This window comes from Spea bombifrons, chromosome 10 (genome assembly GCF_027358695.1).
Source record: "Spea bombifrons isolate aSpeBom1 chromosome 10, aSpeBom1.2.pri, whole genome shotgun sequence".
In the NCBI taxonomy this organism is placed as follows: Eukaryota; Metazoa; Chordata; class Amphibia; order Anura; family Pelobatidae; genus Spea; species Spea bombifrons.
Window position 1 is genome coordinate 30897268 of NC_071096.1, and position 24042 is coordinate 30921309.

Here is a 24042-nt window from a genome sequence, read left to right on the forward strand (position 1 = left end):
CAGTCGGTTTTGGATGGATCAAGAACAGGACATATTGTCAATTAAAAAGCTATAGCTTATTTTCACTCTCCGCGCTATGGAATCTGGTGACCCAATATGAATAAATGTAAAGACATGCCATCTAGCTTATACTCGCATTTTACATGATTGCGGCATCTAACCCATAGAATGAGGGGAAGAGAGGGAGCTGTCATCTCCGTTTTTATACCTTGTGAAATAATCTGCCTTATATATATAATCGACGTTAATAATAATAACAGAAGTGTTTGCCTGGCCTCATGTGGTGGGCAGCCTTACAAAAATACACCATCCACCTTACTACCCTGGCAGACAGTTTAACTGAGAGACCTCCAGCTGAGACAAAATGGCAAATATAGAATCCTATATTCTTTATGAAGCAGCTAACATGCAGAGCATACAAAGCAGCACAGAACTGCAAAGAATGGTTATTCGGTAATTCAGCGTACGCATTTTTAAAGATTACTATCAACGGTGAAAAAGATGCAATAGCCAGCAAATCATTTCTTTTTTGCGTTTTGAGCTTTTGTCATATATTTTAATGCACAAATGCGCCAAATAACATTTATCAAATAATCACGTCGCCTTTCCGCACCAGTACGTGTCATGTTTGCGATTTTAATATGCAGTTAGATGGAAATGAGCAATAAGTATATCCGCAAGGAAGAGGATACTGATATAAATATCCATAGCAAGTGTATTAATAGAGACATAAAGAGATCAACGTGCAGCTTCTAGGCAAATAATAAGGAAAATTGTATGCACAAATTCAGTATATGATTATAGTATTATGAAATAACAACAAGAAGTGGCTGTCAGCATATATATGTTCACGTTAGGCCATGCCCATTCCCCACCCACTCACCCTCCTACTACCGGCCCCCTCACAAAGCCACTCCTCCAGAAGAGGGAGAGCTCCAGATCCGATTACTCGACAGGGATTCCTGCTTGAGATGACCATGGCGTAGTGATATTACATTCAACACTATTATAAAAGTAATTTTCTACAACAATGGCTTCCTGCTATATTTGCATTCAGCTTTTCTAATAGAATATGAAAACGCAATCACTGTTAGTATAGATTAGATGAATAATCTAAGGGGGAAAAAAATGGATTTTTTTTTAATTCCTTCTCAAATAGATCTGTTAAATAATTCTGTTTTATAAAGTGTAAGGCTTTTATTAAGTAGCTCTTAGCCCATCCTGTGGTCAAAAGGAAATGGAATTGTTATGAAATTTTATAACCTTGAGTTAAGTATATGGCTAGATAATAATGAAAAAAAAATATTAAAAAAATTACCGAAATGCCGTGTTTTTATAATAATGACAAGGTAATAATAAAGTGGTTGAACCTATGTTAGAGTTAAAAAAAAAAAAAAAAAAAAAAAAATACAACACAAATTGTAACAATAAATATTTTATTAGAAATGAATGTTATAAAAAAGAGGAAATTATTTAAAATGTATTGTAAATTCTACAGAATATGCCATTTTAATCATTTGAGGGTAAGTTTATGGCAAGTTTCCAAATCTTGAACAGGTGTATGATATTATTCTTCTAAGAATTGAATTTCTTTTCATGACTTCTAATCTTTCAAATAACACTTGGAGTAAACTAACAATGAAGTTTAGTAGCCTACAAATTCCTCATTGTATACTGGAAGCTCACTTGGAAAATTACCAACATACATATTCATAAACACATTGAAAATTCCATTAATCTTGACATAGAAACCAGAATTAATTTAATTTACAACCACATTACTATTTAATTAGTGTGGGTAAATAAATGGCGAATCCTGATTTTATTCAAATTGATATCATTAAATTTCTCCTGATATTTCTCATCGAAATGACATTGAGAATATACAGTTTAGCATTCGGCAAACTCTATTCATCGGGTTCACGCCTACACAAAAGAGGAAATTGCACTGGGAAATTCTGGGCTGGCAATGGTTTTTACTGGCTCCTAAACAGAAAGATTTAAAGGGCCTATCTCTATCATATGCAAATTATTTATTTACAAACGAGGCAAGGAATACAATGTATCTGTTTATGTGTTTAGAAAGCTTTACTTTCACGTATTTTCTAGTCAGGTTTCACAGACCGTTTTGGTAATACAGGACTGAAACTTTATGATGGTAGAACCATGCTGACTATAGTACCGGTGCTCATGGAGCCATAGAATCTGGAGCCACGTAAGAACCATTCGGCTCGTCTAGTCTGACCGTTTCTCCTGATGTAAAGACTCAAACTTTTATCAGTCCTTGTCTTAGATTCAGGAGCCGTATGCCTATCCCATGCCCTCAGTGTATTAGTTTCTACCACTTCTATTGGGAGGCTGTTCTTTATCTACCACCCTTGAGATAAAATCAGTCTGATCTTCCACCCTCCAGCACCATATTCAGCACTATACCTTAAGTCAGGGCTTGACAAATTTGTTGTGAATCTAGGCGCCAGGTAAAAAAGTTAGGAGCCAGGATTTTTTTTAAACTAACAGTTGGTCAGGAGGGATCCGATCATCATCAGCCCACTTACTAAACTCACAGCGTTTGACCTGGAAGCACCCTGGACTTTCAGGTCAGTGCTGTTTGTTTTTTTTAAATACATTTTTTTCATTTTTTTTACTCTTTCGATGCTGATGTTCCATTGGAGCACAGCATTGACAGATATTTAGTCCCCACAAGCTTGTGGGAACAAATGTTAACCCCTGCAATGCCACGAATGTTTCATACACAATTGTGGCATTGAAGGGGTTAACGCTGCACTGTCGCTCTCATGGAGTGATCAGGCAGCAGGGGAGGGTTGGGGCTGGTCTCCACACTCATGGCGAGACCAAAGAACCCTCTCACCCTGTCCCTGAAGACCAGCCACTGCAGGGGGGAGTCTATGATGACTGCTCTAGGCTTCTATGCCTACAGGAATCATCAAAGGGCTTGTGGGGGCTCGTTTTTTTGCTGTTGCTGGTCTGCCTGGGCTTCCAGGCAGACCACCGGCAGCAGAGCCCCTTACAAAACGGGAGTTAACCCCTAAAACGCCGCGGCATTGAAGGGGTTAACGCTGCACTGTCGCTCTCAGGGAGCGATCAGGCAGCGGGGGGGGGGGTGGGGGTGTTGGGGCTGGTCTCCACACTCATGTGGAGACCGAAGAACCCTCTCCCCTGTCCCTGAAGCTGCCTCTGGCTATGGACCAGCCATTGCAGAGGGAGTCTCTTTGATGACTGCTGTAGGCTTCCATACCTACAGGAGTCATCAAAGGGCTTGTGGGGGCTCGTTTTTGCTGTTGCTGGTCTGCCTGGGCTTCCAGGCAGACCACCAGCAGCAAAGCCCCCAAAACGGGAATTAACCCCTAAATGCCGCGATCGCGGCATTGAAGGGGTTAACGCTGCGCTGTCGCTCCCATGGAGCGATCAGGCAGCTGGGGGGTGTTGGGTGAGGTCCCCAGACTTGTGTGGGGACCCAATCAACACACAAACCCCTTCCCTGAGGCTGCCTGTGGCAGCTGAAAACACGATTGCTGCTTTTCCAGCAACCGCGTTTTCAGCCTACAGGATCACTCCGTGGGAGTGATCTCAGGCTCGGGGGCGGGCTCGGAGTGGCTGTGCTGTCTGCCCAGACTTCTGGGCAGACAGCACCAGCGCCCCCGTGTGGTGACTCAGCCTCTTACATCCACAATTTTTTCTGGATGTAAGAGGCTGACAAAACCTAGGCGCCAGGACAAAATTCTCGGTCGCCATGGCGACCTGGCGCCTGGGATTTGTCGAGCCCTGCCTTAAGTTCATACTACATTTAAAGAATGGAACCCCCAGTGACTTTAATGATGACTCCATTCTACAGTTGGACTTTGGAGAAAGTCCCCACAGCTAAGTTGTTTGCAAGTTTATGCTGTCATTTACTAACTGGAAAGTTTTCCACAACGTATTCCAAGTTTGAGATCATGGACAAACAGGAAGTGGAGAATCGAAAACACAGGTTAGCAGTGTTTGAGTTGGGAATATGTAGAGTTTGAGGCTGAAATATGAATATGGAAGATACATTGGCTGGCTATGGTGGAACTGTGTGGGGGAATCTGCAGAAATATGCACCACTTAAGTGTTGGAAAGGTCAACTATGGCACTTAGGGACCAGTGACCCATAAATCAAGGGTGTACAGCAACAAGCTACATTATTACATCAGACGCTGGTCCAACCAACAAATGACCAGTGAGCCCACCATCCATTCTGGGTCAATAAGATACTGCCCTGAGGTGTGCAATGGGCTTCAGGAGGAAGATAACAGAGGTCTTCCAAGCATGGTTATTATATAAGTCTTATTTGTGGAATAACACCCAGATGTATAGCGAACTACAGTGAACACCTGAAGATTCTCAAATTCATACCGAAGAACATCACATCTTAGTTGTCCTCAAACATAGTGAGTGGAGCCTCTTACTAAGAAAGTTCCAGGTTTATTTTTATGTCTACACTTTCAGGTTTGTGCATTTGGATCATCTACCAAACCTTTTTATATTTAAGTGCATAAGGTTTATAGATTTTGTGTCAAATGTTGTTAAAGAACGTCTGTCAAAACAGTGGTTTGATTCTATTTTGAGTTGAAGGAACTTCACAACAGTCAATTCTGCAGAAAAGAAAAATTCAATGAATTTAAACATATTTTCAGGCGCTCACATCGGAGCGTATTAAGATCTATGATGTTTTTCTTTGTGCAGAAGCAGAGGGTTTCTCCTCGGTGCATATGTCTGAATTAATTATTTTTTGCAAAATTGCTTTTATTGAAGTGAGAATTAATCCCCCTCTTGTCAAAAGAGAACCTATTCTGTGACTGGTACCAACATGTACAAATTAAATATTGTGTATATCCATAAATCTTTAGGAAAATCTTTGACGAGAATAAAAGATTGACAATTTTAAAACTCCTCTAGGCGTACACAGCCCATTCAAAGGCAACTTTAAGGTGTTGTTAATTAAATCTGCTATATATAATTACTAGGAGAATGTGTTCATACTCTTTTCTTTTAAGTTTCAAGTGCCTTTTAAAGACAGAATATTGAGCTAGAAGGTGTTTGCTATTGGCCTGCACCTTATGCAATAGTTATTACTGAGATAATTAAGAAACACTTTTTTTTTTAATGATCGAGCGTCTTCAACTTAAAAATTGTCATCTAGACATTGCTATAAAACGTAACAATACTTTAATGCCGATACAGTGGCTAGCAGACAGATTTTATATCCAGATAGATATGATTATTTAAGGTTGTCCTCTCTTGGACAAAGGAAGAAAAGTGCCCCCTCCCCAACATTTTAAGGCCAATGGATGCTAAATGGTGCTCAGCCACAAGTGACGCTCTTACACTCGCTCAGCCACACCTTAAGGCACCTTAAAGAAAAAGGTGACCGGTGGCATCTGGCACCAGCCTACTAGACATTTGCCAGATGGCCAGTCCAGGCTGGCCTGACACCTTAAACCTTATGTTGGATTTTTTGTTTTTCTTTTACATTTCTTATACAGCAACAAATATTGGTTGGATTCTTGGATAAATACACGAGGTGTAAACTTCTAAGGTGGCTTAGAAGTATTAAAGCCGTATCCATGTTCCCTTCAAGTGTATAACTCATAGACTTAGGAATGTTCAAGTGGATTCATATTATATAATCTGATTATATGTTACGATTAAATTTTTTTTTTAATGATAAAATCGTGTTACTGAATGGGAAATGAAGCCAAAAAAATAATACGGTTTTCTCATTGTTCGAACGGCAAAGATCAAATGAAACAACCAGCGACATAAACCAAGCAGATGGAAGTTGTTCTTAGAAGATTAGATGCAACAGCCGATGTGTGAAACAGAACTCTGCCCTTACTAAAATTAAGGAAAGGATTAACTGAGATTTGGCAATAAAATTGCAGCGTTATATAATATTTGAATATTATTCATTAGGTTTGTGCCAAGAAGTGCCAGGTTGTAGATTTGTTACAGCCTAAGACACCAAATGTTTCAAGATCCCGAGTTCCTTTAAAGTTAAAATGTTTGCCAGTTTCCGCATTGGGAGAAATTTGATTTTTCATGTGAATACGCGTACGTGTAGTTAATCATTTTAAATGTAGATTTCCCCAGAATAAATATTTTTTGGTTCCATATTAATGTTTAAAATGTAGTGTGAAAATATACATTTTTATTAATGTATGGCTCTCTTCCACGGTGAAGAAGTAAGGAAAATTGGATTATTCTAGCAGTGGATCCCACAAGGGGGGAATCATCACTTTTTTTGTTCATTAGAATTCATTATATTTACTGTTGATAGAAAACTAATAAATGCATATGGGGATATGAGGATTATTCTTTAATAGTATGCATACTGCATAAGCTACTTGCAGGGGAAAACATATAAAAGGAATATTCTAGAGTATTATATACAGGCTTAAGGAAAATCTGTTTTCTACTCTGACATGTGTCAATCAAAGCGATAAAGTAGAAATGCAGATTCAAGAGAAATAGGTTTTATATATATATAATGAATAACATAGGATGAATACTCAGCATTATTAAGACCAACATGAATTAGGTATCTTTTAGATGGGAATTTGGCATTTTTCATTCTCTTCTTTATCTGCTAAAGACCGAACTTGAATCAACAAGTCAATGTGTCGTTATGATTGACTTCGCTGTAGTGATGTCTGGAATTCCAGAATAATTATAGTACTTGTACAGTTTTTATAATTACCAAAGAATGTGATATCCTTTTTTTATGAAGCTTGTACTGGCACGTAATAGAAATAGGTCTATGCTTAACAATCTGTATTAAATAATTAGTTCCATAGACTAATTCAAAAGACAGTAGTATATAAGTGTTGTCCGACTACAAACAGATGAGAACGGCCATGGTTTCTCGAATGGAGTGGAGGCTGAGGTCATTTCATTAAAGTCCTATGAGTGTAATGCATTAAAACTCCTAATCACATATATTCCTTGATTTGTTTCACCAGAATGTGTTAGATGGGCTCTTCTTTCACATAATTGTTTAGGATGACTGTAAACCTAGTTCTACTTCTGGGTTCTAAACATATATTTAGTATTTATGCGTGAAAGTTTGATAGGCAGATTGATCTCTCTATCTAATTTCTTAGTGAGTGATTGATATTTGCTCAGAAGATGTCATCTTATCTTCATTTTCAACAAAGGGCTCCGGCTAAGTGCATGTGATGAAGGCACTAGTTATTAAAATGAGAATGTGCTTTATAAAAAGTCCATTGATTCACCCCTCTCTCTGACTTACAATACTACTTCAATATCACGAGACAATGGAATATAATAGGTTTCTGCTCGAGCAGAAAATCATTCTTGCCGGCTCAACACATTATAAGATGCGTGGTCTTATTCCAGTCTTTGCAAACACCGCCATAATGTTCAAGAACAATTCCCTCTTCTAGGGCATGAACCCACCAATGGCATTTGCATGTAGACATTTGGCAGGGTGAGCGATTTAAGAAATGGAATTTCTAAATCAAACTGCCCATGTGTTTTTCCTTAAGCAACATAATGTATAACCTTAAACTCAAGTTTATATGACAGTTATTAAAACGCTTGGTGTCCTGGGACATAATGTGGTGGAGAATATGTGAGCGAGGGGATGTTTGTCGTCTCTACTTTCTGCCAAGTTTCAAGTTGCATGCTTTTAAAGAATTGTTGTGTGATGCACTAGTTGTTATGATGACGTATAAATCAATAAAGTGGTGATGTATGACATCATGACACTGTCAACCTTGGTAGGGAACATATCCCAGTCACATCATCTACAAACAATGTCCATTTGGCCATGAGACTGATCAGATAGCAGGCCACTAAGACACTAAGACCACTTGCTCTCAGGTATCTCGTGAACAAATAGCAAGTAATATTATCACAGTAACCTTCAGCACTGTTAGAGGTAAAGTTGATCTAGGAAAATCTGTATTGACAGTTGAAACAGCTTTATTACTACTTGATACACAGTTGCAAATGTATATTTCTGAAGGTAGGATCGTGTATGTATGTCTGTATGTCAGTGATGCAATCATCTCTGTGTCCAAACACGCTCGCTGCCTTTGCGTCACCCTTGACTCCGACCTTTCATTCGCCCCTCGCATCCATTATGTTTAAAAAACGCTGCCTCAATCTTAAAAACATATCCCGGATTCCCCCTTCAAGATGGTGCTGAGGCTCTTGTTCGCTTCCCAATTATCGTCCTTCTTCACTATCATAACTCTGTCTTTGCTGGTCTCTCTCTTACCCGTCTCACCCCTCTCACCCCTCTACAATCCACCATGAATGCTGCTGCCAGACTTCTCTTCCTCTCCCATCGCTTTACTAACACGTCTCCCCTCTGTCAGTCTCTTCACCGGCTGCCTGTGCGCTTCACGATTCAATTCAAATTCCTGACTCGAAGCCCTTCACAGCGGTTCTCCTACCTACATCTCATCACTCATCTCTAAATACACTCCTAACCGGACTCCCCACTCATCTAATGTCCTCTCCTGTGATTTCTAGCTCTCATTTACGTCTCAATGGCTTCACTTGTCATCTGTAACGCCTTTCCCCTGTCTGTCCTTCTGTATTAGGCCCTTTAAAACATTCCTCAATACCCACTACGGACACCTATGAACTTACGTATTATCGCCCTTCCTCCCATCTTCCTTATGTCACCTTTCCTAGTACCTCTTCTGCTTTCGGACAATACTAATATGGCTGCTCCATCCGTAATGGCGGCACTTTTAACGCTTGTGTAATAGCCCTGTTTCTGTAAGTCACCTTGTTATGTTATACACTAGTTATCATGTCCTGTTTACCCATTGTACAGCACTGCAGAATATGATGGCGCTATAAACAACAAATAATTATTGTAATAAACTGATAGTATGAATCCAATTGGGTGAACAAGAATCGCAAGGGATATTTTTTATACAAGCATGATGCACCATGAAGTGAGTATACATTAGGTGGCATTGAGCGGTGAGTGGGGGGCATTAAATTATATTGCCCAAGCTAAGCCTGTAACACTTATCCATCTTCTCCACACATTTTACATTGGATATCGCTACAATTTCAGAATTAATGTTCGGTAGTAAAAATATTTTATATTTTAGTAAAATGGGAAAAAATACAGCTCTTCATTGGAAAAATACTGTATTATTTCTCTAACCATACCGTAATTCCATATTTAATTGTACTTTTTAGTACCGTGTTGGCACGGTAATGAAAGTGCAGGTGTTAATTACTTTAAAAGCAAATAATTAACTACTATTCAATTGATTGAACATAGCCCCTACGTAAAACTAAATAATCGGGACAAATGACCGAAGCAATATTCGCTGTAGAATCCCAAGATTTCCAGGTTATCTTGGCACAGAATAACACTTCCAAATATAGCCATTTCTATATTGAACGGAAGAAAGAAAAAAAAAAGAAAAAAGATTGTGATCTTTAATGTGAAATGTTCATGACTCAAATTGAAAGTGATGTGTCTGCTCTCTGCCTAAAGTAATGAAACAGTTTAAAGCTGAAATATCATTTAATGTGCATTTTTTTGTTGCTTTTTACACTTTGTCATTGCAGATATCCTTGTAAAATGCTTTCTACTACTGGAGAAATATTAATTTAAAATAATTTGCCCTTAAAACAGTCAGATTCCTTAAAACTGCAAGGTTACTTTCAAGGACCAAGACCTGGATCTGCACACCAGGTAGTAAAATACATTGTACAATAAGTGGAATACGTAATGACACTAAATTAAATATAGTTGGGGGGGTGGAGGTTGCGCCCATAATATAGTGCTACTGACAAGTGAATTGTGGGGTTTTTGACTATACATGACCTGGGGCAGCTACCTTCATCCCCGGAATATAACATCATATCCTTGTACACTACATTTAAAGAGTTTTTTTAGATCATTATGCACCGTAGTGTATATGGTCCAGTTACATGGGAGACTCGTGACCTCACCAACCGTGTGGTGGGGTCTCAATAGAGAGATCTGTCCCCCGGTTATACAGCAGAGGGGTTACCACCTTCCTGGAGCTGCTGCCCTGGACCAGCATACATGACCGCATGTGTCTACTTAGAGTCTACTTAATAAGAGTGACATCAGCAGGTCGCCTTGATATAAAGTATCAGTGTAGGGTTTGAACACCATTTATGGGGCCCATGTACCTCCCTGCTGGGCATCTATAAGATAGAAGGTATAAGGTATTCCTCCTTGAACTGCTGCCCTCTTCTAACAAAGGTTTAACCCAAGATGGGTCTTTGATATCCCAAACTTGGAGACTTACAAGAAGACAAGAAAGTGTAGAATATAGGTAGACACAAAATCTCGCTTTTTAACAACCTCATATGGAAAGAACAGTCAGTTGTTCCCCTGACATCATGATAACATGCAAATGAAACATTTTTTAAAGGAATTAAAAGTTCTAAACATTAAAAAAAAGTCTTCCCTCCTGCTCAGTGCTGTTAGTATTAAAAGAAGTATAGAAGTATGTTTATGAGTAGGTTGGAAACTCAGTAAATCATAGTTTTCTAAAAGAAATGGGTACAATTAGCCTACAATCCGCTCCGCTTGCCAAGAGAACAGAATCAGCCTGTGATGATTGCCATTGAGCTTTTAAGACCTTGTACATTGCCGGCAATCCGGAGACATGTCAGGAATTAGCGTAATATGTTAACCGTTGGAACCACGATACTTACAAACTTAGAACTTTTGCTTAGAGAACTTTTTATGTATATATTTTACTTTGTATGTTGTTTTTTTTACAGAATGTTATACACTGATGATTATACTTCAAAAGAAAACCAGACCCTTAAAAAATAATGGTTCTGTGCAACCGTCTGTTGCATACGTTGTGCATTAAAGACCAACTTATCCAGACCTCCCAAAGCCTCGCATAACAAGTCCAAAACAGTTTTAACTAATATTAGCTTTGCATCTGGATATTTGCCATAACTCCTTTTGTGAGGATATAAAATATGCCCCCAGGACACTAAAAAAAAAAACAACAAAAAAAAACGGATTAAACAAATTGACTTCTCAACACAGCGGTACAGCTCGGGGAATGCTAAACACTTTCAAGATAGTCCAAGAGTTATTATAGTCTTTCATTGTGCTTTATTTTGTTATTCAGTCTAAAAAGAAAAACACAGCCAATTACATCTTGGAATCAGGGATTTTAATCGGTTACATCACGCTAAAAAAAAATTGCAATAAAAGGCAAACTACAGTTAGCAAATTATATATACATTATATATATATATATATGTATATATATATATACATATGTATATTATATATATATATATGTGTATATTTTAATATATATATGTATATATTATATATATAAATATATATAAAAAAAAATATATATATATATATATATATATATATAAAATATATTTCAGGACCTCCCATCATCATTAGTCTCGCTATGTGTGTATATATATTATATAAAGTATATATATATATATATATATATTATATGAGAGGGAGAGAGTGATATGTTGGCTTAAGAAAATGAATCATGTTTATTAGATTGCAGAACCCCCTTCGTTGCGTGTTATAACACAGGGAAAGATGTATTACACACAAGCTATATGATTTTATTTGCAGTCTAATTATGTCGGTTAGCTTGCGCTGTCCTATAGAGAATACGATAAAATTACTTTGAATAACATTTCAACGTACAGGTTTTTTTTGCATGTTTATTGAGGGTTTTCGTTGTATCACGCTCCACTTTTCTCTACCGTGTTGCTTTTGTTTCGAAAGATTTGTCCCGGCGAGACCGTCGAGCGGAGAGAAAATGAAAATTAGAAAGATTTGATTACTTGTATAAAAATGCTTCTCTCCCTGTTATTTCTCACATATCTACTCTTGGGTAAAGGTACAAGTAGATTAGGAAGAAAATGAATCATGTATATTCCACGAAAATATTTTCCAATTATACTTTACAAGCCGCAGAAAATATTATAGGTAATGGAGGGTCACAATTGAGATAATTACTCAGACCTAAAGAACCGAAAACTGGATAAAAAAGGCATTTTTTTCCACGAAGTTGGGGTATTAGCGTTTTGCATTGATAAACACGGGTCTGTTTTCAAGAACGAGGCTTTTAATGAGTGAGGTTTACCAAAAATATCTCAAAGCAATGTGAAAAAGAGCACCAAGCTCCATTGCAAAATGTAGCATCCATTACCAAACAAGGAGAAATATTTATACAAAACCAGGCCTTTTGAAGAGAAAATGATCAGAACAATGCTGAAATCTTGAGCACTGTTACTGTTCCGTCTACCTTGCTGCTTTTAAGAGGCGAATGTTTCAAGGTAAACATATGACATAAATGACGATAGAGCCTCGTATGCCCCCTCCTGCCTCCCATGTTTGTTCTTTGGCATTACTAGCTTAGTACATAACACACACACACATGTAGATAGCTCTCCTGCCTTGCGTGTATTAATGTATATACTTATATGGCACTCTTGCCCTTTTATATTTATATATATATATATATATATAAATTTTATATAGAAGATTTGGGATTGTGTAGTTTGTGTCGAGTTGCGCAAAATTAAATCGGTGAGATTTTAAGCATTTAAGACGAGCATCACGCAAGCCGCACGCTGTCACCCTTGCAGGAGAACCCAACTATGATCGACCTTTCCTAAGGCATTGTCAATAAATGTAGTTCAGCTTTTACTGAACAAACCCCTATAAATGGGAATGAGTAAAAAATCCTTTCCTTTGAACCAAAAAAAAAATTAATAATAGAAACAGATGCCTAGGTTGTAGAAAGTTATTTAGTGACATTATTATTCATATTGTATCAAATTTGGCTTTGTATAACCAATCATTGAATGAGTTGTACAGTGTAAAAAAAAAAAAAAGCAACACTGCGCAATCATCTCATGGGTCATTCAATCAGCGAGACTATAAACATTTATTTTCATGAAAAATCACCATTTTTCCCCCCCAAACACTCCCTGTGAATAATTATCTTGCAGTCAGACACTAATCGTGCTTCAAGCATAAGGTTAAAGATGATGAATGATATTAAGTGATGATTTCTTGTTAACACCATTCTTTCGTGTGCGCTAACCACTCTTAAGCCAACAACTGCCCTAAAGCGCCATCTATCTTAGCCATACCTTATACATATCTAATGTGAACTAACTTAGTGTGCTTAGTGGGGTTAATATGCCCATTTTTTTTTAGAATTGAATAATTCAAAAGCATGAGAGTTCACATGTATTTTTTTTTATATATACATAAATGTCACATTAAATTATGTCATACTGCAGAATTATTAAGTCCTGTAAGGGTAAAATATGTTTTATCCCAATGATGCAGAACAAAATCTACTTACACCCCGGATGCAGAAACCGCTATATTAAGAAAAATAATGTCCAATAGAGAAACAAAACTAGAGTAAGGAAATTGGAAAATATAATTGGCAATTGACATAATTTATTTCACAATACAAGAACACTATATGAAGGTGAACAAGGTTCATTAATACTTTTAAAGTTGAAGTATTGGTTGCATTTTTGGAGTTAAGGTTATAATGAATTCAGGTGCTTGGGGAGGACAAAGGTTTATATTTTCCAAGAGCTCTTTGTCCGTTATGAGATACAATTATGGTCGTCTGTAAAGGAATTGGGGAAGGTTTTCGCCTCTATAAGGTTCTTTTATTTCGCCACCATAATATAAGGGAACCTAAGGAAGGAGGCACACGTATACCGATCAAACATTATACCATTAACACCCTTATCTCCCATGACGTAAAGCATACATGCCAACGGTCGCGAGTTTGGTCACTGTCCAGCTGCCCTGAGTAGCAACCCCACTGCCCTACTTTTGTGGCTGTTGGTGATAAATGGGTAATTAAGTAGATATCATTATGCCCTGGCACAATCAAATGCAATGCAGCTGCTGTAAGGTAGGTGGCCTGCCCGCTGCTTCCTCTGGTCCCATCCATGTCTTCCTCTAGCCGTCCCACCAACACCAATTTGTACACCTGACATGGGGGGTTATGGTAAGGTACATACAGTGGACGGGGCCACACATTATTTAGACAATAGTGTCACCGGCCACTAGTTCCAATAGTGCACGGCTCCTAAGCAGAAAGCGCGCATCCATAGCTTTTAACTCTGATGCACAGAAGCTACTGGGGCTATGAATCACAATTAAGTCGTTGTTATATCGCCCACCGTGCCGTGGTTCTCCAACCAAAGTGCCTCTTGCTGCAACTTGATGCTCTACGGCAGTGGAGTCCGAGTGTAGAGCGACTCCAATATGTTTACTCTTTATAGAATTCAGCACAAACTCTCGGAATGCGCTATGAAATAAGAGACCGAGACAGACATATTTTTCATTAAACTGAAAAACCGTCTGCCATTCCCTCACTTTATTGTCAGCTTCATTTTGAATTCCGCTATTGTCTCCTGTAGAAGAACAGTGACATTTGATTCACCACAGATTCCAAGCACATCTGCCATGAAGTTGTAATTCATGCAGAGGAGGCAAAGAACATACAGCAGCATATATCAAGTAAAAGTTCCATCTAACTAATCAAGTCCATGGGGACATTCTACTGTGTCATAAGACATATCATTCCACAGTTGAATGAGATTGTCAGTCATAGCAAGTCTGGTCTGCTCTAGTGATGTTGTCACTAGTCAGCAGAATGCAAGCATTTAAACGTGGGAAGGGGGGGATATTTTAGAACTCCGAGCCTAGCGTTAAGCTTTGGAAAACGCAAAATCCAGCCCCATAGCATCACACTTCGCAAATCGGAGGAAACAGATTGTTGATAGCGTTAAGAAACATAAGGAGTACGTTTATGGTGGAAAGCTGGACAATTAAAATAAAATATCCGGGAGCTTAACAGCCCGGTTTTATTTGCTTACAGTGGAGTTTATGTACAGATTTTTTTTTTTATTATTATTGGAATGGAGGAAAACCGTTAGCCATCATGGAGAACGGACAAACACTTATGGAAGCCATTAGTCTAGTTGAGAAATCAGGAAGAAGAGAAGAGGCAAAAGAATGTTCTTACTGATTCTGTGATCTCACAAACAATTGACAAGAAATGTTACTTTCATTTGAAATCAAATAAGCCTAAAGTTTATGACAGCCTATTGAGCTTAACATGTTGCTTACAAATATGCGAATCAAAAGATGTATGTTTCCATTGAATCTACATTTATTTAATGAGCTGTAGTACGGCATTGGGTTAGGATGTTTCTTCCAAGTAGAAAATGACTAAGGGCGTACATATCTCTCGATGTATGTATTTGCTTGCAGTTGGAGTCCATTTTGCATGGTCTGCAGTGCATTCTACTGCAGGCGTCATTTACTGGTTACTGGTGTTAAAAAAAATGATAATTCTTTCTCATTTAACCCCTCCTCCAGCTTCCTCTGCAGAATAAAACAAGCAAACCTCAGTATGCTTTTTTTGCACATGAGCATTTTAGTAAAGTGGGCTCCAACATGCATTAAAATGTTTCCTTTTGGGGTTCTAGCATATTTAGACCAGGAGAACGTTGGAAAAGATCACATGAAACAGATATTTGGTCTCGTTTCCCAATAAAAGGACAACATCCCTTCTAAAACAAAACACAATGTATCTGTAATAATTATTTAAACTGCAATTCATTAATACTACTTTAATCTAAAGCTACGTCGCTATGTCATATAAAGACCTGCACCATAAAATTAGTAATCTTACTTTTTTGTTATAATTGGCATAAAATAATGGCTGCCCGCTTCATGCACTACCCATGTCCTCAAAACATCTAAAATACACTTTGTTTAAAGAAAGAAAAAAGTTTGGGAAGTGGACAAACACCGAGCTTTTGCTGATCGCATACAATTTGTTAAATTACTTAATTTCTCTTGGCATCTCACACTGCATTTGGACCAAACGTTAAACATAGTAAAGGGAAACAAACTGGCAAAAATATTAAAATCTTCACACCCTGCAGGCAAAAAAAATAAAGACTTTTCAGCAAAAATAATAACATAGGGGCTTAGCAAGATCAAAACTCTTGTTATTTCAGAAGCCGCTTAAACAGGAGAGTTCTACAAGCTCTCGATGCTTTCAACTTCGTTTGTCATGCGCGACTCTACAATATAATGTTACAAGGTATACATAAAATCAGTCTACGCTTGTCAAGTATATATACATATATTATATATATATATATATATATATATATAGCCTGATTGTGCCACCGGTTGACCTATATTCAAGTGATATGACAGCTATGGAACTGGAGCAGTACCTTGATTAAAATTGTTTGAGAAACGATCGTTCTAGTGTGAGCTTAAAATCGAACCGATACCAACGCAGCAAATAAATTACGGTAAAAACCAATGCTATGTAAAATATAGAAAACTGAAATCCTTTCATTGCATCATAATGCTTTTTATTTTCCTGCTAAATGTATACCTTAAAGGCACAATAATGGATACACAAAGCTGTCTACCAAACATCTGTTCAGGTTTTAGGAAATATATAGTAGCTTTCTCAATGCTTTTTCTCTGCTTTGCATGTAAAAAGTACTGTTCTAGGTTTTAATGTCTAGATTTTCTTTAGGGCGTCTTGGCTGGTGGGCTAGAGTATTCTCTGTAGTAGCTACATCTCCTTCCGTTTGGACCATTCCATTGGTTGTTATGGAGTCTTTATGATGATACTTCTTGTTTGGCACAACACAGAAAAAGGTATAAAGCCCCTGAGCATACCGTGTGGAGGTAACGCTAGCATACTATTGAATTGACTAGAGGTAGGGGGGGAAAGTCAGCTAGGAATGGATGTGGCTAAACACCTCTCCCCTTATGTGTCGAAACAGTAAGGTGACACGGGACCCGGGGAAGCAGAGCTTCGCCCGCACACTCCTGGTCAAACCCAGAGCGTTCCCACACCTGATCATGAACTTTCAGGATCTCAGAGGTTTCTTCTTCAGATGGAATCCATTAAAGTCCCCCCCCAAAATATAGTTACAAAATATATGTTCTCTAACAAAATCTTTTAATATGGATTTGATTGATCTGATGACACTTGTAGATACTCAAGCTGGGTAAATCTCTCTGTACCCTTTCACCACCCTATTGTTGCTCTTTTATAGGACACTAAATTAAAACTTTGGATAAAAAATTGCAAAAAAAAGAAACCTCATTAAATCTGCAAGTTCATACATTGATATGCTCGTAATATGCAAATTTGTTGTTTTTTTCTTAGTTTTACAATATGTCGATGCAATCAATCTTCATCATACCTTTATGAGTTTAGATGACGTGTGTTTGTTAAGTGTCCTGGTGTAGAAACCTTTAAATGACCCCTAAAATCTAATTAACCCAAGTTCCTGCAAATAATTTCTTCGGCAATGATCCAAATTATGCATCATTTCCTTTTCTGCTATTTGATCCTTGATCGATCTACCATTATATGAATACATTCAGCTTAAAGCCAATACAAGGAACATCCAGAAAACAGCGTCTGCAGTATCTTACAATTTTAACACAAAGTTCAGGAATACAGAATTAAAATCCAAACACAAAAAATGTGGAGTATAATAAACGGCATAGTACAAAAAAGAGGATGAAATGTGCATGATCTAATCAAAACAGAAGTAAATAAACGCATTAATTATCCTGAAATGAACAGGAAGTAATGTATGATTGCACAAGGTCATCAGAATATTAATTAAAAAAACCAACAACTCATTTTAAGATTATTTGCATGGTTTTAGAACTGCATCAAAAGGTTTTATAACTCCCATGACCTTCATGCGATCATCATCATATTCATTTTCTACATGTAAAGAATAGTTGTAATTATTTGCACTTAAAAAAAAACCTTTTTATATTTATATAATTCTCAGCATTGAGCATGTTCTATTATTACGGTTCAACTAATCTTAGAAACAATTATAATACATATATATTTTATTATAATCGTTCTACGTATTCTAAGATAAGTCAATATATATTTTTTCATATATATGGTATTATAATTGTTTCTAAGATTAGTTGAACCGTAATAATAGAACATCTTCAATGCTGAGAATTATATAAAATATAAAAGTTCTAATTTATTTTTAGATCTATTTATTGACCTACAGTATCTATACATAGAGATCTATGATATATTCTGAAAAAAATAGGAAATCTATTTTTTTTCTTTTTTTCTTTTCTTTACCAAGTAGCATATTTTTAAAATACTAATGGTACTGTTAAGTACCAGATATAAAAAAAACTGTCACAAAGGTATTTACATTACTTTTTAACACTTAAACATCTTTAGGTTTATGGTCATACAGATGCAGCTGAAAGAATATTTCCAGACATTTCGTCCAGCCTAAGGGTCAATCGCATGCTATTTCTGACCAAGTAAAAGTGGGTCAGATGTCCTGTAGCACTGTATATTTATACGTGGGAAGGGAAAACTCAACAGTAGTTATAAGGCAGATGGTAAATTCAGAGCTGGAGTTTGTTTTCGGCTCCAGGACTTGAGATTTTAAAACCCAACAGATACAGAAGAATTATGTTACGCAGAACCAGCTGCTAATCTGAACAGAAACCATTTGGTTTCCGGTGGTGGAAAATCGGGAGTTCCTATCACTTGGTGAATGGCTGTATAGCGCTACGTTAACACTTGGCATTAGAGGTTACTGTCTACAGCCTGTAGGCGTCTAGCGTGTATCCTGCTAAATGAATCGTGTAATATAAAACTTTATGTTTTCAAGGAAGCATGATGTTACACAAACCCTCCAAAGGGTTGTATTTGGCCAATTTGTTCAACATTTAAAAAAAAAAGTCTTAATAAGGAATTGCAGAACACATAATGCAACGTTGTTTTGACCTGTCCTCTTCATTCCCATACCCGGGAACTCTTTGGGTTTGGCCCAGAGACTCGTGGAGAAGCTCCAGGTCTCGGGTTAACACTTGAATCCTCCGGGTCGTACGAGGCCCCCACCCATTCCCTGTTAAATGCTGTTGTTAACTGTAACGTCAGCAGGAACGCACACTGATGTAGGTTGGAAGGCCCACTGACGGCAGCGGGCACGCCCACTGATGGCAGAGGGTTGTCCTGGTCGCATCCCACAGCGGTAGACTCCGGATAGCCGAAGCCCAAAAGTTCCCAGGAATGTCCCACCTATCCTTTGCCAGGTGTTTAATTTTGTACAGCTTTGATGTAGTCGTGGGGTACCTTGGAATGCAGTTTCCTGGGGCTCTCCCTCTTCTGAGGACGTGGCTTTGTGAACAGAGTGGAGACTAGAAACAAATTAAGGAACAATTGGCCATATGATAGGTGGGGGTGATAATGACAAGGGCAGGGCTAGCCTCAGAGAGCATTACATGGGTTTGGGAGGGGAATTTGGTGTGTAGTGGGCGTGGCCAAATACTACTCCTTTAGTCTAGAAAGAGAGGAGAGCAACTCGGAGACCTGGGGCAGCAGCGCTACACCCAGAGTCTCCAGGTCAAACCTGGAGAGTTCCCCCGGTATGGGTATTAGTATCTCATTATTAATTTACTTGTTGCGCTCTTACCTGGTCATATCGTGCATTTCTGGTGCTACCGTGCCACAGTTTTCAGTGACTGGCACTTTGTAATATTTATCAAAGTCTTAACAGCCCCTTTGGTTAAGGATTTGTAAATATACTTTTTGGCTGTTAATGTACTTAGATCTCAGAGGGATAAGAAACTAAAAAAAAACATCAACCACTCTTGGTTCTTCGGCTTGTTAGTTGACTTTGCGAGGCAACACTTTTTACAATTCTTATTGTGTGTGGCACCAAGTAAACATATTATGCATGTAGAAGCTGAGTGTAAGCCTTGTGGGCTTTGTGTGTGTGTGTATATATATACACACACTTCCCTTTGCAGTTTTAAAACCACATATAGCTTAAACTATGGAATGCAGACAATCTGTTCTGTGCTGATTTATGCATAAAATTACATCACGTTTTGAAAAATATATTTTTGGATCACTGTCATGAGAAAACAATCCATGTCCCACCCCACTCTTTGTTAACATAAGTAAAAAGGCGAACAGCTTTAAATATTAAACGTATTTCACTATTCCTTTAAACAAATGTATAAATATATTTTGTCGAAAAAATTTTCTTTAGAAATTAAAAATCAGCATATGATACTACTAGATAAAACTGTGTTTCCTATATAATTATCAATTATAACAAGTTATACATTCTGTGACATCTTCCACTGCACCAAGACTCTAATATTAAGGAACATCTTGCTATATTATAGAACCTTATTACGCCTTGTTATATCTAAGAAAATCACTGTGCGCTTTAATTTTAGACTTTTCGTTATTTTTTTCTTCTTCAGATCTGTTGCATCATTAAATTTTCTCTAAATTAGGGCTTCCTTCAGAGATGTGCAGCATGAGTTTCTACTTAAAAACTGCTAAAAAAAATAACTAGCTAGTCTCACTCACTGATGATCTAATTTTCACAGTTTCAGTGTTTCCCATTTTAAGTATGTGTTTTGATATTAAGCTACCTCCCTTTGTGAATGATCAGTGGCAATTCAATATTATTATTTGCCCAGGCATGCACATATCAATTTAAACACAAAGTGGGCAATTTATTTCATTTCTTACCGAAATATTTTTTGTTAGTTTTATTTAAAGTATTAATATCTAGAGGATTAAAATTGGGGATAGTGCAGTATAGATAATTTAACATGATGGCACAGTTAATGGCGTGATATACCAGTTTTCAGGCTCTCTCTAGGAACTATCCTAATGATCTGGGGCAGGCAACCCAGAGCTCTCCCTCCTCTAGGGAAGTTGAGTTGTGAGTGGGAGGGGCTAGATTATGTAGGTGGGGCTAGCCTCAGACATGATTGAGTAGGAGCCAAAGTGGGCAGGTAGTAGGTGTGGCTGAGCACTACTCCCCTGCCAGCTAAGTGACTTGGAGACCTGGGGGTGCAGATCTTCACCTGGAGACTCCAGGTCACACCTGGAGAGTTCTCAGAAATAATAATCAGTTTTAATAATTAGGTTATGAAATCATTAAGGTTTGCTACTCGCTCTAGCCATATATGCGGCCTTAGTATAGTATAACAAAAACGAGATTTTCTCCAGTGTTCAATATCACCTCTGTCTCTACTATTACATGCTCACCAATATTTCCTTCCTGGATCCCGGGGCACAGGGGGCGGGGCCTAAAAGGGGCTGGCCCACACACTATGCGTGACCCTGCAGCATTGAGCTCTAGGCTACCCAGTACAGATACTGGGTAGTTTGTTGCTCATTTACAAGCGTTAAGCCTGTGTGTCTCTTAGACATACACAGTTACAACTCAGTGCTGTCTGTCCACAGTGTAATGCACTGTGCATAGGCAGTATTTTTATGCTGGGCCAGACCCGGATTTGACGAGACAGGACCCAGAAAGATGGGACTGTCCAGTGAAATTTGGGACTGTTATGCTATTGTAATGGGAGAATGAAATGCTAAATAAAACAATTTTCAAACTTATGAGCAGAGCGCAAGAGAAGACATTTTGACCTTGTTTGAATAGCGTGCTGTAACACACTGAAATATGTATGCATACAACATACTTGGAACTGTTTAATGTCTGCTCTATATCAATATAAAAAATACGAAGATATTTATATATGTAAATTGTGCATAAAAATGGATATTGTAAATGAAGGAGAAAATGAGCTCGTACCCGTCCAACGAGGATTGGTTCAGGCCCAGAAAACTCTTCTAGCACGAACATCTGATTCCATACCCATCCTCTTTTGGAACGGTTTAAAACTTTCTGTTGATCGTTGACTCTGTTAAGTTCCATTGTGGCATCATTTGAGAGTACATGGGAATCATTCTTTGGAGCCATATAGACATGAGGAAGAACAGTAATCCATAATAAGATTAATGGAGTCCAGACATCCACAAACATTTCCCCAAGTCTTTCTGGCATTGTAACGCACGTTAGAGAGAGCACCGGCGACATGAAATGAATGTTCTAGTTACATCCAGATTCTATCCATCCAATTCATCATCCAGAGAGGGATATTTCCTGCAGCTGATCTGTGAGTTTATAGCTCAATAAACATAAGCATGAATAGTTCAGATCTGAAGGACATGATGGGCTTGGAAATCTGTTCATTGATGTTTCCTTTGGAAAAAAAAAATAAAACAATCAGCATGTTAGTCCATAAAAAACTACTAAATATACGTTTGTATACAAACAGTACCAATAACAAAGTCCTCCTTCTACATGCTAGTAGCTGAGTGAGCTGTTAAGGGTACATGTTAACATTAAGGTTATGAAGCTTAATATCAGACTCATATCAGGAAAGAGACTGTGGCAGAACTCTTTGAGATATTTGGAGTTGCAATCCAATATGAACCTTGTACATGCATATAAAAGTTGATTCCGAGATAAGTTTTTAGAACGCATTGCACAGAAAAACCCTGAAAATATAATAAAATACTTTAAACCTTAACAGAAATTTGGCTCTATTGGTGTCTTCACCTTTGGCCAATGACAACAATCAAATGTCAAAGATACATCGCTCAAATGTATATAAATATATATTACATGAACAGTATGTAAACAGTGTTACGAACTTATTTTTCCACCGTTATTTACACCTTCTTTAAGCCACCTCTCAAGTTGACAATTTGAAGCCGCACATTGTGAGCCAGATACCACAGTCTATCTTGGTCCAATTTTGTATGCTTTTGTTTTTTATCACATTATAGTGGCAGACGCTATATGAAACTGGGGTTTATTTACTAAATAGGGAGTTGAAGGGTTGGTTTTAAGAATACTTGTAACTCTCTCACTTCACTGTTCATTTTGAGGAACCAACATTGGCAGATTTCTCTGATCTCCAACGGTGAGAAGACTTGGAATGGAGAAATCTCAATGGGTTTATCTATACATTATACAGGGCCAGCCAAGCTCTTCCTTCAGCAGATGCTTATTGGGGTTGGGTCTTCATAAGAGTTGAAACTACAAGGAAGAGTTTGTGGAAGGGATTAAGAGATTATAGGTATTAAACATCTGTCTTTCAAAAAGCGTATCATTTTGCCCTGAACCATTCATCAATTCAAAAAAATCTGTGGGATTCTTGCAGCCGCGACAAAGGATATCAACTGTTTTAGAATAATCCCGATTGATAATTAGATATATATTGTACTGTGAGTGGGGCAGATGCCATCATGCATCCTCTCTCTGTATCTGCTGGCCTTTGTCATTATCACTTGGCCGTGTTAATGTAAACACTAATGCCTAATTGTAAATGTAAATTGTCTACCATAACGAAATAATAGCAAAGAAAATGTTTTACATGCAATACATGCAGTATCTCGCATGTGTCCATATAACATTTAATGAAACACCAAATGATTTATTCACAGAGGATCCAAACTCTTAGGACATCATCTCTCTAGCAGTCACTTCTAATTCATATTTTCCACTTACAAATCCCTGTATTTTCCCCCCTCTGGATCCACTTGCCCACATTTATCTGTAAATATAGAGATATCTGGATGTCGCCGAGTAAAAGGCTTATACTGCACATGTTATTGCTGAGTGTCTCACCAACACCTGTCGTATAAAAATATCATATGCCTCCTCTTTAACCTGTCTAGATGTATTTCTGCATTCCGTTTGACACCTACAGAAGGTGCCCAATAAAACATACATAAAATACGAGGGGACGACAATATGACAACAGGAAAGTCGGGCAGAGTAAGTGGGCCTAATGGTTCCTACCTGCTGCCGAATTCTTTGTTTCTATATGCTAAGGGATCTAGTGTTCTCCAATCTAGAAAATAATACCTTGTTTACCTACGCCCTGGCAGATGCAAGCAGGGGTGTGCAAGCACATATTGATAAAGGTCAACGTTTTAACCACAACCTTCACCCACACATACACCCTCCCCCCCCCCACACACACACACACACACACATCGTCCGATGGATGGTGGAAAATATAACATTTCTGATTTCCTATTATTTCCA

The 24042-nt window shown here is 37.9% G+C and overlaps 1 protein-coding gene across 1 annotated transcript in view; it reads right to left on the reverse strand.

Moving 5' to 3' along the window:
• The window catches only part of CDH8 (cadherin 8), a 136631-nt gene that overhangs the window by 105533 nt on the left and 7056 nt on the right, over window positions 1–24042 (reverse strand). Inside the window, exon 2 of the mRNA XM_053449633.1 lies at window positions 21736–22185. Within this exon, the coding sequence (XP_053305608.1) occupies window positions 21736–22020 (285 nt within the window). The 5' untranslated portion in view covers window positions 22021–22185. The remainder of the gene's footprint in view (window positions 1–21735; window positions 22186–24042) is intronic.